This window comes from Gopherus evgoodei, chromosome 1 (assembly GCF_007399415.2).
Source record: "Gopherus evgoodei ecotype Sinaloan lineage chromosome 1, rGopEvg1_v1.p, whole genome shotgun sequence".
NCBI classification, from domain to species: Eukaryota; Metazoa; Chordata; order Testudines; family Testudinidae; genus Gopherus; species Gopherus evgoodei.
The window spans coordinates 914583-934033 of record NC_044322.1 but is presented as its reverse complement, the minus strand read 5'-3'; the positions used below and the strand labels follow the sequence as shown (position 1 = coordinate 934033).

At 46.1% G+C, this 19451-nt stretch overlaps 1 protein-coding gene across 1 annotated transcript; it reads left to right on the top strand.

The window, feature by feature from the left end:
• The first annotated feature begins 1726 nt into the window (after window positions 1-1726).
• Window positions 1727-2662, top strand: LOC115645531 (olfactory receptor 51G2-like). The gene has a single exon (XM_030550334.1). The coding sequence runs from the start codon at window positions 1727-1729 to the stop codon at window positions 2660-2662; it is 936 nt and encodes a 311-aa protein (XP_030406194.1).
• The last annotated feature ends 16789 nt before the right edge of the window (window positions 2663-19451 follow it).

Below are 19451 nucleotides of genomic sequence, written 5' to 3'. Positions count from 1 at the left end.
GAGAGAGAGAGAGAGAGAGAGCGCAATGGATTACTTTCCTGTAGGAAATGAAGTTCCATTTTAATGAATACTCATTCATTTATCTTTGAATTCCACTTCCTGCAAACCCTCACCATGCCTGAATAACACATCTGGGGTATGTACTAGTGAGTGAGAGCTCAGGGAATGAATATTTTCTATAGTGACCCCAATGCCTGTTACCACTCTGGGTATAGGCTACAGACTGACAGAACAGAACCTGAGGAGAACCAGTCAGCCGTTAACCCAGGGACAGAGGAGCTAATAAACTTTTCTTTGCTGACAAGTGAGTGAAGGAGGGCTGAGACGCTGCGATCTTTTCAAGTTCTGAAGAAATCCTGATGACAGACACTTGCATGGGAAGAAGATGCAGGTTCTGTGAGGAGAAAATGAGACCTGTAGGATGATTGAATTCCCTGGAGTCAGTCAACATTGGCGAAGCAAAGAATTTCAGCTTCTCTTGGAGGGATTCCTCTAGGTCAGAGTAGATCACTGGGAGTATTTGGTAGAGAAATGTAATAGGGCCTGGTTCTGGTCGAATTTATACAGGTTTATCTGGAGTGATGCAGTTGAAGTCATTATTACTGAATTAAGAAACTGGGCTTAAGAATTTATTCCTGTACTGCAAAGAGACAGTTGCATAACATAGGACCTGAGGAGTGGAGAAAATAATATATATAAAAATTAGGCAAGAAAACCATGGGTGGTGGTGAATCCTCACCTGGGCAGGCAAACCCCAAATCTCGCCCCTTCCAACGAAGGCCCAAACCCCTTCCATGACCCCCCAAGCCCCCATGGAGCCAAGCCAGCCCCCCACCGCAGCAAGAGGCTGTGCCCCAGACCAGTGCCCCAGGCCTGGAGCACCCAAGTTCCCAAGCCTCCCCGCTCCCAGGGTGTGGCCCAACCCCAGCCTTTTCGGACCTGAAGCACGGGGGCCAGGCAGCCATGTGGACCAAGCTGCCAGCATCAGCATCAGACAAAGAGCAGCCTGCCTTCCCTTGCCGTCCTTACCCTCCACCTGTGAAGAAAATACATTAACAAATGGCTTCAATGCAGGACAGATAAATACAATGACCTTTTTCACTATGCATTTGCCATGTGTTTATACACGTGTCACGGGTACAATGGACCACACTCCAAAATGGAGGGCCAGAAAGGTTGTCAGTGGAAAGGTCACAATTGTAAAATTGCACAGCACTCAAGTAGGCTGCCGAATTCCCAACCACAAGATATCAGTGGGCCCAAGAGCTGAAACAGGGACTGGATGTTTATATGAGTAAGCAAAAAATCCAATTCCAGTTGTGAGGACTTAACAGAAAAAACAGTAGAAGGGCTTTAAAACTGCCTAATTTATACTACATTATATGTCTAATTAGTGAGTCTTGGGGAGAAACTTTCCTTGGGAGCAGGTTATCTCATAGATGTCTATTTCAGGGCTTCTTTCACCTTCTTCTGAACCATCTGGTAATGGGCATAGGATACGAGGCTTGATGGACTACAGATCTGATCTAGTTTGGCACTGCCTATGTTCCTATCGATGGTGCATATCAAGGACCATGCTTTAGATTATCTTCCTTGACCTCCTGGGAATCTCTTGCACTGAGATCAGAAAGATGTCTCATTAAATATCATCTAGTCTAGTGGTTTGTTTGTTTTTTTTCCTTTCAGGAAGGATATTTCAAAACTCCTCGGACCTGCCCAGTACATTATGTCAGCTGTCAATGATACCAAATTGAACTCTGCAGTATTTCTTCTCACCGGGATACCTGGGAAGGAAGACGTCCATCTCTGGATCTCTATCCCCTTCTGCTTAATGTATGTTATTTCTACAGTAGGAAATTCAGTCATTCTGTTCATTGTAAAAACAGATCCGAGCTTTCATGAGCCCATGTACATTTTCCTTTCCATGTTGGCCATCACAGACCTTGCCTTGTTGATATCCACCATGCCGACAACATTGGGTATATTCTTGTTTAACTCTAGGGAGATCAGTCTGGATGCTTGTTTTGCCCAGCTGTTCTTCATCCACTCACTTGCATTCATTGAATCATCAGTACTCCTGTTGATGGCCTTTGATCGATTCGTTGCTATCTGTAACCCACTGAGATACGCTTCTATCTTAACCCTGCCAAGAATTCAAAAGATGGGACTGGTGTTTGTGCTAAGAGGGGTGTCTTTAATATTCCCACTGCCCTTTCTCCTTAAACGGTTCCAATATTGTCGAGTCAATGTCCTCTCACATTGCTACTGCCTGCACCAGGATCTTGTTAAGATGGCTTGTACGGACATCACAATCAACTACATCTATGGCTTCTTTCTTACAGTCACCGTGTTGGGGTTGGATTCACTGTTCATCTTCCTTTCGTATGTGATGATCCTCAAAACAGTGCTGAAAATTGCGTCCCATATGGAGTGCCTTAGGGCCCTGAACACATGTGTCTCTCACCTCTGTGCTGTCCTGCTCTTTTACACACCACAGCTTGGCTTGGGTCTGATACATGGATATTGGAAGACATCTCCTCCTTTGCTCAACCTTTTCCTGGGCTACATCTCTCTTTTTGTCCCACCACTTATGAACCCAATTGTGTACACTGTGAAAAGCCAACAACTTTCTGCGAGGATAATCAGGATGTTCTTCAAGTGAAGGGTCAGTACATCACTTAGCTCCAGCTCCAGTGACATGGGAGATGAAAAACATGGGCCACGAGCACCAATTCTATTCAGGACGTTACATCCAAGATGATGAGATCTAGTGAACTTCACTCTATAAAGAGAGGTTCAGACATGGTATAAGGCCTGGAAGAATGGGAGAGGGGCTGGTGAGGGAGGCTAGCACATTGGGGAAGGAGACCAAGACAGGTAGCAGCTTTTACAATGTGTCTGTGTTCATAGAGAGCCAGTGGACCAGTGTGATGTTTGCTTATAAAGAGCTGTATTGGTGCCTGCTCTGACCTCAGAATTCCTCTTGATAAAGTCAATAAAGAGAAGGGACGTGGATGTTGTTTCCCATTATACCTCACCTGTCACCGTTCCGTCTCTGGTTAAACATCCATGAGCCAGGGAAATAGCTGAGAGGTGTTCTGAAGTTCCAGTCCTCACCCTTCCTGAGCATTCGGGATACTACGTGATCCATGAGCACAGCAACAGCTGTGTTCAAGAGCTATTTAAGGGACACAGTCACCCCCCTTTTCCTCTGCCCTCAACCAGGGGCATGTGACTGAATCGTGTCAGAGACATGATTAAAACAGGAGCCCAGGCACAGTCATTTAGGCAACTGCTCTTCCACTGTTGACTGTGCACTGCACACCTGATGAGTCCACCCCCATCTGAGTGTAATGTCACAGAGGCAGAGTAGTGCTGCATGTGTTATTAGGAAATGTGGAAACTTTTGTGAATGAGGGAACCTATACAGGAAGGATGGGCTCCACCTAAGCCAAAATGGAACCAGATCCCTGGCACTTAAGAATGAGAAGGTCGTAGAGGAATTTTTAAACTAAGGGTTTTGGGAAAGCTGACAGGTGCAGACAAGCACATCGTTTGGAGAGTGACAACCTTTAGAGAGGATAGACTAATGGAGATTCTCTATGTCTTAGTAAGGAGGAGAGGATGGAAGGTGATAAAATACAGGTAGGATTGTTGAGAAACAATCAAATAAAAAAAATCCCATTCATGAACATCATGTAATGCAGAAAGCTAAATAATTAGATGGATAAACTAGAGTGCCTCATATTAAATGAGGGTATTGATATAATAGCCATCACAGAAACTTGGTGGAATGAGGATAATCAATGGGACACAGTGATCCCAGGGTACAAAATATATTGAAAGAACAGAACAGGTCATGCTGGTGAGGAAGAGGCAATTGAAGTAATAATCGTAAATGAACCAAACTTAGAATTATTATGGGTGGAAATTCCATATTCTAATAATAAGAATATAGCAGTAGGGATATGTTACAGACTACCTACCCAGGATGTTGGTAGCGATTGTGAAATATTTATGGAGATTAGAAGGTTATTAAAATTTAAAAAATCAATAATAAAAATGGGGGATTTCAATTGTCTCCATATGAATTGGGTATATATCACTTCAGGATGGGATGCACAGATTAAGTCTCTTGACACCTTAAATGACTGCTTCTTGGAGCAGCTAGTCCTGGAACCCACCAGATGTTGTGAAGGCCAAGTCTATAACAGGGTCCAAAAAAGAGCTAGATAAATTCACAGAGGATATATCCCTCAATGGCTATTAGCCAGGATGGGCAGGGATGGTGTTCTTGGCCTTTGTTTGCCAGAAGCTGGGAATGAGCGAGAAGGGATAGATCACTTGATGATTCTCGGTTCTGTTCATTCCCTCTGTGGCACCTGGCACTGCCCACTATCTGAAGGAGGATACTGGGCTAGATGGACCTTTGGTCTGACCCAGTATGGCCTCTGTAGAGGTGGATAATAGCCCTGCCCTGCCTCACAGAGGTGGTGAGAAGATAAATACATTGCAAAAGTGATGTGTGAATGAGAGTCAGACACACAGGAGTCCTGTCAAGAGACACAGACCCAGATTCCCACCCTGTCCCCTCTGTTTGTGCTGCCCTAGCAATGGAAAGGGGCAGAAATGGAACTCAGCTCCCTTACAGAAGCACAACTAGCTCCAAGCCCAGTCCAGCCCGTTCACTGTAAGGTAACCATCTTTTTAAAGGAAAAAGCGGGACACAAGCAGAAGCCCCATCCCCTCTGCGACCCGCATTTATGCTCCTCTTCCTCTCATTTGAGTCGCCCTCTCTGCCCTATCCCTTCCCACAATACCCCATGCCTGCTCCTCCTCTTTACCTGAGACTCCATCCTCTCTTCAGGAGAGAAGCCAGAGCTGGGCCATGGTAAGGGCTGCTCAGGGATCCAGAGCCACTGCAAGGAGCCCCAGACCCTCCACCTCTTCTTGGTATTAGGCTGAAGGGCCCAAAATATGTCCCCAGCCTGTGTCCCCAGGCCCCAGGATGCACCCCCTAAGGAAGGTGGAGAGTCCGGGCTCCCTATAGCAGTCTGGGCTCCCAGGGCATCTCTTACCATTGCCTGGCTCCTCCCTAGCCAATGGTAGGAGTCTTGGTGGACGTGGTGGAGTAGGGGGAAGGGCCTGCTGTGAAAAGATGAGGCAGCAGATGGTGCCTCACAGCAGTGGCAGGAGGATAAATACATTCCAGGTGCTCAGATACTCTGAGACCCAAAGATCAGGGCTATGTCAGGGTTCCACAGAGCAACACCTCTGACATTGGTCTATAAAAGGCTTCTTATCACAGCCCCTGTGACAGCTGCCTTCTGGGAAGCCCCATGAATCCAGCCCCTTGGTGTGTGTGGCAGATACCAGGGTACTCAGGAGTAACAGTGAGGGATAGATTGCAGATTTATGTGGGAGTGTTGGAGCATCACAGGATGTTTGGGAAGTTCAGCACAGTTACCAGACTTGTGTCTGAGGTGAGATTTGGAGTGTCATGGGGTCTAACTGTCAAACAATGGACAAACAGACATGGGGGCCTCACCGTAGATATGTGTCTGGGAGAAAGCTGTCTGAGCACAAAGGTCAGCTTCACAATTTGGCCCCATAGCATGGCCATGGCTCAGAACCATAGTGACTCGACCCAGGCACACAGAGGTTTCAGCAAAGACTTCTTCCACAAGAAATGGGCAAACAAATGGGAAGATGCTCTCAGGGATACAGTGAAATGAGGCTGGGTACCAGGAGCTCCTTGTCATCTCAAAAGAATGTGAATTGAGCCAGTTCTGTTCTTCTATCTCCAGAGCAAAGCCTGTGTAACTTAGCTTGCAGTGATACAAGAGACAGATGAGTGTAGACAAAGGACAGTTCCCTGTTATTTTTAACCACTTTTCCTAATGCCTTTTTCTGCTTGTTAATAAACCATTTGTTTTAAGGAGGCTGGGGTGACTGTATAGCGCTGGTCACAAGTACCGGAAGGGAACAGACTGAGGTGTCCAGTCAAACCTGCATGGTGAAAAGCATTTAGCATAGATGGGATATTGTTCCCAGTTCAAAGAGTGGAACAATTATGAGATTCCCCCAGAGATAGGAGGGTAAAGGGACCATATGTCCTTGTTTTACTGTGACAATACAAATTCTTCCTGATGAGCAACTATCCTTGAGTTCCTTCCAATATTCACAATAGCAACTTGTTCAAGTTGCAGCCAAGATAAAGATCCGTTCAAGAAAATAATTCATAATGTTATAAAATTAATTAGAATTCTATTAGAATTCTTTGAGGGTGGAACAAACGTGGTCAAAGGTGATCCATGGCACATAGTGTACTTGGATTTCAGAAAGCCTTTGACAAGTTCCATCACCAAAGGCTCTTAAGAAAAGTAAGCAGTCATGGGGTAAGAAGGAAGAATCTGTCCTGGATCAGTAACTGGTTAAAAGATAGGAAACAGTGGGTAGGACTAAATGGTCAATTTTCCGAAGGGAGAGAGGTAAATAGTGGCGTCCCCCAGGGGTCAGTAGTGGCAACAGTTCTATTCAACATACTCATAAATGATCTGGAAAACGACTTGTACAGTGAGGTGGCAAAATTTGCAGATGATGCAAAATTACTCAAGATAGTGAAGTCCAAAGCAGACTGCAAAGAATTACAAAGGGATCTCACAAAACTTTGCAAGTTGGCCAAAAAATGGCAGATGAAATTCAGTGTTTGTGATAAATGAAGTGTGTGTGCGTGTGTGAGGGGAGCACCCTTTTATGGCCACCCAGCCAGTCAGTTAGCTATAGAAATCCTCTTTAGTAGTGGTATTCTACTTGCCTTACCTGTAAAGGGTTAAGAAGTCTCACTGAAATGTTTAGGTGAGTGGCAGTGAGTTGGCACTTGGCCAAAAGAGCCAATGGGAAGACTAGAATCTTTTAAAAATTGGGTGGTGGGAACCTTCCCCTCTGTGTCTGTGTGGTTGTTCTCCCAGCTGGAGAGACAGAGCAGCAGATATGCGGTAAGAATTTTGGGCCAGGTTTAAAAATTCATCATTTATCTCTAGAATTGCTCATTTGGAACTACAGATATATATAAATAGGACAGAAAATGTTTTGCTTGACACAGGTAGGTTTATCTCTTTATTTTGGGCTTGTGGATTCTCTATGTTAACACAGATATCACTGTTTTCTTTTGTAACATTTAAGCTGGACCCTAGGAAAGCCATTCTTGGTGTTTAATCCTTGCCAGATGCTCTTTTAAGATCTAGCAACAGCCTGATTATCCAGATGTTTTTTCTTTCTTTTTTTTAAAATAAAATGTATCTGACAGTCTGGGCTCCCTCAGAGCCTGCCCGACGTAATGTGGAATCATTGCATAACTAAGCCTGGCAGCGTATGGTCCCAGTGTTTGCTGGCATTGAAGCAACATCTGTTCTTTATCTCTCTGTGTTATCCTCAGGAGAGTGATATTGTTCATGGTCACCTGGTGGAAACAGGGAAATTTTATTAAGAGGACATTCAGAGGTGGACATTCCTTCTGGGCTGCTGACCTGTGGCTGAACAGAAATCATCCCTGCTGTGTGCCACGTGGTGGGAGAAAGGGTGAAGCAATCATCCCAGAGAATAGGGTGTATGTGTGTGTGTGTGGATGGGTTAGTTGGGTTTGTGCTGCATGTTAACCTGAAAACTACAGCCTCTCCTTTTAAATGGCCAACCCAACAGGTGCTTTGTATGTGAAATGAGGGCATTGCTGTTTGGAACCATGTAATGTTAACAGCTTGGTTCACCGTGAAAGAGTCTACTTATTGTTCTCTAAAATGTGTTTTTTTTAAATACTACTCTCCCTTTTTTTTCCTCCCACAGCTGCAAACGTTTCAACATTCCTGTATCATCTGTGTCCCAGAGGCTAGCGAAGACTAGAAGGCGAAAAAAATGCATTCACAATGAAATGTTCTCTGAGCTCATGCAGTCCTCCCACCCTGAAACAGCCCAGCGGAATGCATGGAGGCAGACACTGTCAGAGTGCAGGAAAGCACAAAATGAATGTGAGGACATGTGTCGGGTTCAAGATGATATGTGGCAGCAGCATGAGGAGAGGAGGCAGGATGCAATGCTGAGGCTACTAGAAGATCAAACTGACATTCTCCAGCATATTGTTGAGGTGCAGGAAAGGCAGCAGGAGCACAGACTCCGGCTGCAGCCCCTGTGTAACCAACCACCCTCCTCCCCAAGTTCCATAGCCTCCTCACCCAGACACCCAAGAATGTGGGGGGCAGGGAGCCTCTGGCCACCTCACTCCACCACAGAGGACTGCCCACACAACAAAAGTCTGGCATTCAATAAGTTTTGAAGTGCAGTGTGGCCTTTTCCTTCCCTCCACCCCTCCTCCACCACGCCACCTGGCGCTTCCCTTGTCCCCCACCCTTCCTGGGCTACCTTGGCAGTTATCCCTCCATTTGTGTGATGAAGTAATAAAGAATGCATGAATTTGAAACAACAATGACTTATTGCCTCTGCAAGCGGAGATCAAAGGAGGGAGGGGAGGGCGGTTGGCTTCCAGGGAAGTAGAGTGAACCAACGGGGAGGGTTTTCATCAAGGATAAATAAACAGAACTTTCACACGGTAGCCTGGCCAGTCATGAAACTGGTTTTCAAAGCTTCTCCAATGCACACCGAGCCCTGCTGTGCTCTTCTAACTGCCCTGGTGTCTGGCTGCGCATAATCAGCAGCCCGGCGATTTGCCTCGACCTTCCCTTCTGCCATAAGCGTCTCTCCCTTACTCTCACAGATGTTTTGGAGCACACAGCAAGCAGTAATAACAATGGGAATATTGGTTTTATTGAGGTCTAGCTGAGTTAGTAAACTGCACCAGTGCACTTCTAAATGTCCAAATGCACATTCTACCACCATTTTGCACTTGCTCAGCCTATAGTTGAACTGCTCCTTACAACTGTCCAGGGTGCCTGTGTACAACTTGATGAGCCATGGCATTAAGGGGTAGGCTGGGTCCCCAAGGATAACTATAGGCATTTCAAAATCCCCAACAGTTATTTTCTGGTCTGCAGAAGAGACAAAAAAGTCCCTTGCTGCAGCTGTTCACACAACCCAGAGTTCCTAAAGATGTGAACATCACATACCTTTCCCGGCCATCCCCCGCATTGACGTTGGTGAAACTTTCCTTGTGATCCACCAGTGCTTGCAGCACCATTGAAAAGTACTCTTTTCAGTTTATGTACTTGCTGCCTTGGTGCTCCATTCCCAAGATAGGGTTATGCGTTCCATCTATCGCCCCACCACAGTTAGGGAATCCCATTGCAGCAGAGCCATCCACTATGACCTGCACATTTCCCAGAGTCACTACCCTTGATAGCAGCAACTCAGTGATCACTTTGGCTATGTGGGTCACAGCAGCCCCCACAGTAGATTTGCCCACTCCAAATTGATTCCCGATTGACTGGTAGTTGTCTGGCGTTGCAAACTTCCACAGGGCTATCATCACTTGCTTGTGAACTGTAAGGGCTGCTCTTGTCTTTGTATCCTTGTGCTTCAGGGCAGGGGAAAGCAAGTCACAAAGTTCCATGGAAGTGCCCTTGTGCGAGCAAAAGTTTTGCAGCCACTGAGATTCATCCCAGACCTGCAAACTATGCGGTTCCACCATTCTGTGCTTGTTTCCCTGGCCCAGAATTGGTGTTTTACGGTGTGAACCTGCCCCATTACCACCATGATGTCCAAATTGGCATGGCCTGTGCTTTGAGAGAAGTCCGTGTCCATGTTCTCATCACTCTCGTCACTGCGCTGCCGTCGCCTCCTGTCATAACATTTCTTCCCAGATCTGGACCTTGGCGTCCAAAATATGGGTGTTAGCATGAAAACCTCCAAGCTTAGTTACCAGCTTGGACCTGGTAATTGCTGCCACCAGCCAGGAATTATACAGTGCCTAGCTCACTGTGGTCTCCCCAAAACCTTCCCTGGGGGACCCCAAGACTCAGATTCCTTGAGTCTCACAACAAAGGGGAATAAACCATTTCCCTTCCCCCTCCTCCCCTCCAGGTGTTCCCTCCCTGGGTTCCTGGCGAGATATACAGAAGCAAGCTCCGTGAATCTAAACAAAGGGATTCTACCCTCCCTGTTTCAAGTCCTGGAAACACAAGTACGAGAGATCTAATCTCTCTTCCCCCTCACCCAGAGGGTATGCAAAGTCAGGCTTAGTAAATCTAACACAAAGAGATTTCCCTCCTGACTTCTTCCTCCCACCAGTTCCCTGGTGAGCTGCAGACTCAATTCCCTGGAGTCCCCACTAAAGAAAAACTCCAACAGGTCTTAAAAAGAAAGCTTTATATAAAAAGAATGAAAAAGGACATAAAATATAGTCTCTGTATTAAGGTGACAATACACAGGGTCAATTGCTTAAAGAAAAAAAATGAATAAACAGCCTTATCCAAAAAGAATACATTTTAAAACATTCCAGCAACTACACACATGTAAATACAAAAAAAATATATAAACCTATTGTCTTACTATCCTTGTACTTACAACTTGGAAACAGAAGATTAGAAAGCCAGGAGATAGAAAGATCACTCTCAGAGATGGGAAAAGGAACAGACCAAAAACAAAGAACTCACACCAAAAACTTCCCTCCACCCAGATTTGAAAAAGTCTTGTTTCCTGATTGGTCCTCTGGTCAGGTGTTTCAGGTTACTCCTTTCCAGGTGAAAGAAACATTAACCCTTAGCTATCTGTTTATTACACGCCCCCCAAATTGCAGACAGTGGGGAAGCTCACTGGTGGCGATTTCCTCCTAGAACTTTAAAATAACCAGATTAATACAACACATGCACCTTTACATATACCACTAAGTATATAACTAACAGACTTGTACATTTTAAGAACACTTTTTAACTACTGGATTCTGGGAAACTCTCACGGGAGAGTGCATCAGCTACTTTATTAGAAGCTCCTGAGATGTGCTGAATTTCAAAATCAAAATCTTGGAGAGCTAAACTCCAACGAAGAAGTTTCTTGTTGTTCCCCTTGGCAGTATGAAGCCACTTTAGAGCAGCATGGTCAGTTTGTAGTTGGAACCGCTGTCCCCAAACATATGGGCGTAGCTTTTCCAGGGCGTACACAATGGCGTAGCATTCCTTTTCACTGACTGACCAGTGACTTTTCCTCTCAGACAGTTTCTTGCTGAGAAACACGACAGGAAGGAAGTTGTGATCAGGTCCTTCCTGCATGAGAACTGCTCCTATACCACGCTCAGATGCAACTGTAGTTACTAGGAATGGCTTGTCAAAGTCTGGGGCCCTGAGCATAGGGTCAGACATGAGCGTTGCCTTAAATTGGGTAAAGGCCTTTTGACACTCATCAGTCCACTTAACTGCATTTGGCTGGGTCTTTTCGGTCAGGTCAGTCAGTGGGGCAGCGATTTGGCTGTAGTGTGGTACAAATCGCCGGTAATACCCGGCCAAGCCTAAGAAGGATTGGACCTGTTTTTTTGAATTTGAGACAGGTCACTTTTGGATAGCATCCACCTTGGCCTGTAGGGGGTTTATGGTTCCTCAAGCCACCTGGTGTCCCAGGTAAGTCACTCTATTTTGGCCTATTTAACACTTCTTGGCCTTAACAGTTAGTCCTGCCTGCCTGATGCGCTCAAAGACCTTTTCCAGGTGTTTTAGGTGTTCAGGCCAGGAGTTCGAAAAAATGGCCACATCATCGAGGTAGGCAACTGCATATTCTCCCAGTCCTGTTAGTAGACCATCTACCAGCCTCTGGAAGGTGGCGAATGCATTTCGAAGCCCGAAAGGAAGTACATTAAATTCATATACCCCCACATGGGTGACGAATGCTGACCTTTCCTTGGCAGGTTCATCTAGCAGTACTTGCCAGTACTCCTTGGTTAAGTTTACTGTAGAGATGAACTGGGCACGTCCCAACTTTTCCAATAGCTCATCGGTGCCTGGCATTGGATAGTTGTCCGGCGAGTTACCGCATTTAGCTAATGGTAGTCCACGCAAAAGCATATTTCCCCATCTGGTGTGGGTACCAGAACCAGTGGAAATGCCCATGCACTGGTAGATGAGCGGATTATACCCATCTGTAGCATGTTCTGGATCTCCCGTTCGATAGCAGCTTGGGCGTGAGGAGACACCCGGTAGGGTGGGGTTCTAATGGAGTGAGCATTGCCTGTGTCAATGGAGTGGTATGCCCATTCAGTCCATCCTGGGGTGGCTGAGAACAATGGGGCGAAGCTAGTGCACAGCTCCTTGATTTGTTGCCACTGCAGACATTCCATGGTGGTTGAGAGGTTCACCTCTTCCACGCCACCGTCTTTTTTCCCTTCGTAGTAGACACCTTCAGGCCACTCAGCATTATCTCCCTGGACTGTAAATTGACAAACCTGTAAGTCTCTAGAATAGAAAGGCTTGAGAGAATTAACATGGTACACTCTGGGCTTTAGTGAGGAATTGGGAAATGCTATGAAGTAGTTCCCAGTTCCTAGGTGCTCTTGGACCGTGAACGGCCCTTCCCATGATGCTTCCACCTATTGGGCCTGTTGCGCCTTGAAGACCATAACCTGGTCTCCTACCCTGAAGGAACGTTCTCTGGTATGTTTGTCATACCAGGCCTTTTGCTCTTCCCGAGCATCCTTTAGGTTCTCTTTAGCAAGGGCTAAGGAGTGTCTGAGGGTGTTTTGTAAGTTGCTTACAAAGTCCAGAATGTTAGTCCCTGGAGAAGGTGTAAACTGCTCCCATTGCTGCTTCACCAACTGTAATAGCCCCTTAACCTCGTGGCCATACACAAGTTCAAACGGTGAAAACACTAAACTGGGATGTGGTTCAGCCCTGTAGGCAAACAGCAACTGCTGCAACATTAGGTCCCAATTATTGGAGTGTTCGTTGACGAATTTTCGTATCATGGCCACCAAAGTTCCATTAAACCTTTCCACCAGGCCATTGGTTTGATGGTGGTACGGGGTGGCAACCAAGTGGTTCACCCCATGAGTTTCACACAGTTTTTGCATGATCCCTGCCAGGAAATTAGATCCTGAATCTGTAAGGATGTCGGAGGGCCAACCTGCCCTGGCAAAAATGTCTGTTAGGGCCTAACACACAGCGTTAGCCCTGGTGTTGCCTAGAGCTACTGCTTCTGGCCATCGGGAAGCAAAGTTCACGAAAGTCAGTACATACTGCTTTCCTCTGGGCATCTTTTTTGGGAAAGGACCTAGAATATCCACAGCTACTCGCTGAAATGGGACCTCAATTATGGGGAGTGGTTGGAGAGGGGCCTTGACCTGATCTTGGGGCTTTCCCACTTTTTGGCATACCTCACAAGCCTGGACATACTTGTCAACGTCCTTGCCCATCCCCTCCCAGTGGAAGCACTTCCCCAATCTGTCTTTGGTTCTGTTCACCCCAGCATGGCCACTGGGATGATCATGGGCTAAGCTTAAGAGCTTCCCCTTGTACTTAGTTGGAGCCACCAACTGTTTTTGCGGCTGCCATTCTTCCCGATGTCCACCAGAAAGAATCTCCTTGTATAAAAGTCCTTGGTCTATAACAAACGGGGATCGGTGAGAAGAGCTGAGAGGCGGTGAGGTGCGCCGTGCCGCCACCCAAGCTTTCTGAAGGCTGTCATCTGCTTCTTGCTCAGTCTGGAACTGTTCCCTTGAGGTTGAGGTCACCAGTTCTGCCTCAGACTGGGGACTTGGGCTTGGTCCCTCTGGAAGTGATGTAGGTGATGGGGTTGTTTCCGTTGCTGGCGAACCGCTCTCCACTAGTGCACCTGAGGGTATTTCAGGCTCTGGCTGAGCCTTTTGGGTATGGCTGTCTGTTGCTTCTGCCAGTTTTGGCTCGCTGGCACCCTCTGGCATTGAGTTTGAAGATGTGGTTGCAATTGCTGGTGCTGGTTGCTGTTCCAGTTCCGGGCCTGGGACTGGAGGTGCTGTGGCTGTTTCAGTGGTTGACATGGAATCCGGGTCCACTACCTCTGTCTGGGTCTCTGGTAACACAGACGGGGCATCTGTGGATGGCTCAGGAACAGGAATGGGTCTGGTAACTTGGCTGGTTTGGCTATGTGTAACCATTCCCACTCTCTTGACCCTCTTCACCTGGTTGGCCAAGTCTTCCCCCAGTAGCATGGGGATAGGATAATTGTCATAGACTGCAAAAGTCCACATTCCTGACCAGCCTTTGTACTGGACAGGCAGTTCAGCTGTAGGCAAGTCTACAGCTTGTGACATGAAGGGGTAAATTGTCACTTGGGCCTTTGGGTTGATGAATTTGGGGTCTACGAAGGGTTGGTGGATAGCTGACACTTGTGCCCCCGTGTCTCTCCACGCAGTAACCTTCTTTCCGCCCACTCTCAAAATTTCCCTTCGCTCCAAGGGTATTTGAGAGGCCTAAATACAATAGTTGCATACACCCTTTCAGTTTTTGCTTTCTAATCAAGTCAAAGATGCATAAGTGTCTAATGCTCAACTGGCACACTGGACCTTGTTATTGCAGGGCAAAAATAACAGTGGACCCAATGCAGATTCAGTCTCCGTTGCCAGAGGCTCTGTTATAGTCTGGAAACCCTCATGTGTGTCCAGCTGTAAATCAAGAGAAACTCTTAAATCAATTATTCATATTAATCTCACTCCATCTAAAAATCATAGGATTTATTGTTCTTTCGTTGATGAATCTAGCTATCATGATCAAGGTAAATTATGTACAGGGTTTGGAATTTATGATATCCCTCCAAAATCAAATACCCATTCTACCAATGTCCACGCTAAAGTAAATCCAAGAAAAACAGGCATGGCTTCCTTCTCTGTGGGAAATATCACTCTCAGGTGTTCCACAGTCTGCTCAATGTCTGAAACTTTCAACAGTGGCATGCTTATTGGAACAATGCCAAAAAATGTCTATTACTACAAAGAGCCACCCCTTGATAATTTTGTTCAAATTCAGCTTGGGTATACAATTCACTTATAAAATATTTTTTACTAGTATGGGATGCTTATGGATTTACATCCTCAGACGGAGTTCCACTTAAATATGCATCACTTTTGCAGAATATTGGCAAACTGCCTGTGAAGTATCCACTCCAGAACAGCGACCCATAATTCAGAAGGTGCAATATCACAGTAAAAAGGGCCATATGCTCAGGAAAATCATCATGCTAATTTATTACCCAAAAAATAAAAATAATAATAATAATCCTGTAGTAGTATTCCATGGAAGAAACCCAGGCAAATAGATCCCATGGAAAATTCAAACTTGACTCTGATGGGGGCAGCAAAAGAGAAATTCAACACAGGGTTCCAGATCTAAAAGTTTTGCTAGCAAAGGAACAGGAAATAGTAAAAATAATCAGATTGTTGTCAAAAGCAGAAAAGGAACCAAAAGCTTGAAGTTGGTTATCACAAAATTCACCTTTTCAAAAGTACAAATCAAAGTTGTATATAAACAAGGGGATATTGATGTACCTTGGAGAACATTTTCCAGTGTGAGTAGTCCTGTCCCAGTTATGCAGAAAAATGATTTACTAGTACACAACACGCTATTAGAACATCAAGGGGTAGATAAAACCATGAAGTGCTTCACCTCTGCGGGTTGGTGGCCTTGCATGAAAGCAAACCTGTTTCTCTGTGCAAAACAAGCAACTGACGTCTGGAGGCCGCAGATGCACCAGGGAAGGCTGAGCCTGTCCTGGCATTTTATATCCACCACCTATGGTTCCCAATATTCAGTTAGCTTTTCTTTTAACTGCCTCTGTATATTGAGCAGGTGTTTTCAGAGAACTATCCACAATGACTCCAAGATCTCTTTTTCGAGTGGTAACAGCTAATTTGGAACCTTCATTTTGTATGTATAGTTGGAATTATATTTTTTCACATGAATTACTTTGCATTTGTTCCCCCAGCCAACAAGTTTTCTGAGATCTCTTTGTAACTCATTGCACTCTATTTTGGAGTTAATTATATTGAATAATTTCATCTTGTCTGAAAATTTTGCCACCTCATCGTTTGCCCCTTTTTCCAGATCATTTATGAATATATGGAACGGCAGTGGTCCCAGTACAGATCCCTGTGGGACATCATGAGCTACCTCTCTTCATTCTGCAAAACTGATCATTTATTCCTACTCTTTGTTTCCTCTCTTTTAACCAGTTATAGAGCCAGGAGAGAACCTTCCTTCTTACCCCATGACTGCTTACATTTCTTAAGAGCTTTTGTTGTGGCACCTTGTCAACTACTCTCTGAAAGTCCAAGTATAATATATGCCCTGGATCACCCTTGTCCACCTTTGTTGACCAGCTCAAAGAATCATAATCATCTGATGAGGCATAATTTCCCTTTGCAAAAGCTGTGCTGATACTTCCACAACAAATCATGTTCATCCATGTGTCTGATTATTCTGTTCTTTACTATAGTTTCAAATAGTTTGCCTTGTACTGAAGCTAGGATCACAGGCCTGTAATTGCTTGGATCACCTCTGGAGCCTTTTTTAATAATCAGTATCATATTAGCTATTTGCTAGTCATCTGGTACAGAAGCTGATTTAAGTGATAGGTTACACACCACAGTTAGTTGTTCTGCAATTTGATATTTGAGTTCTTGCAGAACTGTTGGGTGAATATCAACTAAGCTACCTGAGTGTTTTATCCTAAATCACTCAAGTACAAACAGGAGACAACAGCCAATTTCCCAGTTTCCCAGGCTTGCACCCTTGGTGGAGTAAAAACCCAGATTTATATGATCTTTCACTGCACATAGATCTGTACCATGCAAACTCATTAATATAGGTCACTTTCTACTCAATGTGGGATAGATGGGCAATGGTCTTTGTTTACAGAGCTGAGATTTTCAATCCCCAAGAGAAACTGGAGGCTTTTCATCTGCCTTTTCCTTGTAACATAAATGAAGGTTGCACTGACGGAGTGTATGGCTGCACTTGGGGTATAGAAAGGTTGAAACCTCCTGGCCAGTCTATGTCTGGAGTATATTGCCCATCAGCTACTCTAACCAGCACTCCCATGTCTGTGCAGCCCCCCGCAGCCTGTACAAGGCCCCTTCAGCAGATCCTGTGGGCAGTGGCTACTGTGACAGGGCCTGGTAGCACATCTCTGTTGAACCTGTGCTAGCCAGGAGCTAGAGGGAGTCCTAGAGCAGTTGTGGAGGCAGAGGGATTGTGGGTGGGAAGCCTAGATACAGTGGATCACTGAGAACTGTGCCTAACTTTGGGGACCCTGGCTCCTGGGGCAACCTGTTATGGCTCAGGGAGAATTGCAGGACTGGAAGGGACTTCAAGAGGTCATCAAGTCTAGACTCCTATGATCATGGAAAATCTAAGTATTATCTAGACCATTCCTGACAGGTGTATGTCTAACTTCTTAAAAATTGCAATGATGGAGAGTGTACAGCCTCCCTGGACAATTTATTTCAGCACTTCACCACCATAATAGAGAGGACATTTATATCCTACTGGAATGATCCAAGGAAATTTCCAAGTGTGCAGCATTGTAGAATCTCCCTTTCCTAGCTTGCACTTTGGGAGTGTAATGCAGGACAGGGGGCTGTATGGGAGAAATCTGATCCTCTATTACTGATTTTTATTATTACTATTTATTTCAGCGAGATCACAGCTGTGACAGCATCATTTTTACATCTCGGCTGCCCCTGAGGTAGCAATGTGACTAATCAGAACAATATGAACAGTGATGAGAAGCTCAGATGCCAGGAATAGAGCCTGCAGCAGGGCTGGTGCTGCAGTCCCATTGGGTAGCATCACTGCACATCCCCTGTGATTTTGCCGCCTGCAGTTTGCCATTGGCCGTGATGGGGGTTAAAGCTGGAGCACACAAAGCCAAGCAGCTGAGGTTCCCTGATGGCCAAGTGGCCCCAAGGGAATGTGCAGACATGCTTCATAAAGGCAGCTGCCTTCCTATCTGAACAGATACTGCCTGCTGCCTGTGCAGCCTCTTCAGTGACTCCTTGTCCTTTAGGGTGAAGACCTCTGGTGTCAGCAGCTCCCCTCGTAGCAGGAATTGGGTACGTTGGCAGGTTTCACTATCTTTAAGATGAAAAGTGAAGGATAAAGGGTGCCAGCTGTTTTCATTTGCAGATGTTCTGTGCAGCGGCAGAGGACTCAGCTGGGCTGTCAGAGTGACTCAGTGAAGGGCTGGTAGCACTGGGGAGCTTGGGAACCCCTCCCCTACACCTGCCCATGCTCCTCAGGGGGTTATTGAAGCTGCACACAAATCTGACATCCAAAGGGGGCTTGGAGTGTTAAAAAACTGCAATTTCCTGAATGAGGTTTTCTCAGCTCTGGGTCTGATCCTGCCAGCGGCTGAGTGAAAGGAGATCCTCAGAAATATCAGTTAATAATTCAAAAATTGCCACAGGTTTATTCAGGGCCACCCAGAGGATTCAGGAGGCCTAGGGTGTTCGGCAGTGGGGCCCCCCGCCACCGAATTGTCACCGAAGACCCGTAGCGGAAGGATATCCCTTTGCCAAATTGCTGCCAAGGACCTGGCACTTCAGCAGCAGTTCCCAGGGTGGAAGGACCCCTCCGCCGCAGGTCTTCGGGGCACTTTGGCGGCAGGTCCCAGAGCGGAAGAACCCCATGCAGCTGAATTGCCACCGAAGATCCAGAGCGAACGAAGCTCTGGGGACCCAGGCCACACGAAAGATTTCCAGGGCCCCCAGAGCGAGTGAAGGACCCCACTCCAGAGGCTCCAAAAAACTTTTGTGGAGGCCACTGAAGTGCCAGGGGAAAATTTCCCCACTTGCCTCCCCTCTGGGTGGCCCTGGGATTATTTGCTCTTGGAAATTTAATCAGCAAATGCCTTTTCAAAAGTTTTATTATTTGGGTTGATTAAGAATGCAGGTATTCAGAGCTGCATTGCTCTGTGATAACTGGTCAGACAGGGGATATTTCTATTTTCTGAATGGCTGAGGGCTCTAGCATCTCTGCTCTGTAGATACAACTAAAAGTTACAGGGCTACCTGCATCTCACCCCTCTCCCTAGTCTCCGAGTGCCAGATGTCAGGAAAAGTAACCTTCCTTCTCATGGGGTAGAATCTCATGATCCTCCCACATTCAGACTGGGTCCTGTGGTTCTTTCCTTTGGGAGTCTGTGACAAGTGGTGAGATGAGTGACCAGCCAGGCTTCTTGTACCAAACTACTCTTTAATCTGAACAGTAGCAATAAAGCGAAACATGGGAGAACTGAAGGGTTTTCAAACAACAGTCTGTACACGTCTCTGACCCCAAGCCCTCCCTCTCTGACAGGGACCCAGGCAGGGCAAGGCCTTCAGACATCCCCAGAGGTGTCTGTGCCTGTCAGTGTTAAGAGCTTCTCACAGCAGCTGACCCACCTCTGGACAGACTCCCAGCTCTGGCAAATCAAGCTGTGTGATGTGGCTGGAGCCCAGAAATAGGCTCTTCCCAGCTTGTAGCTCCTGTGTTGTCTCTCAACCTCCCTAA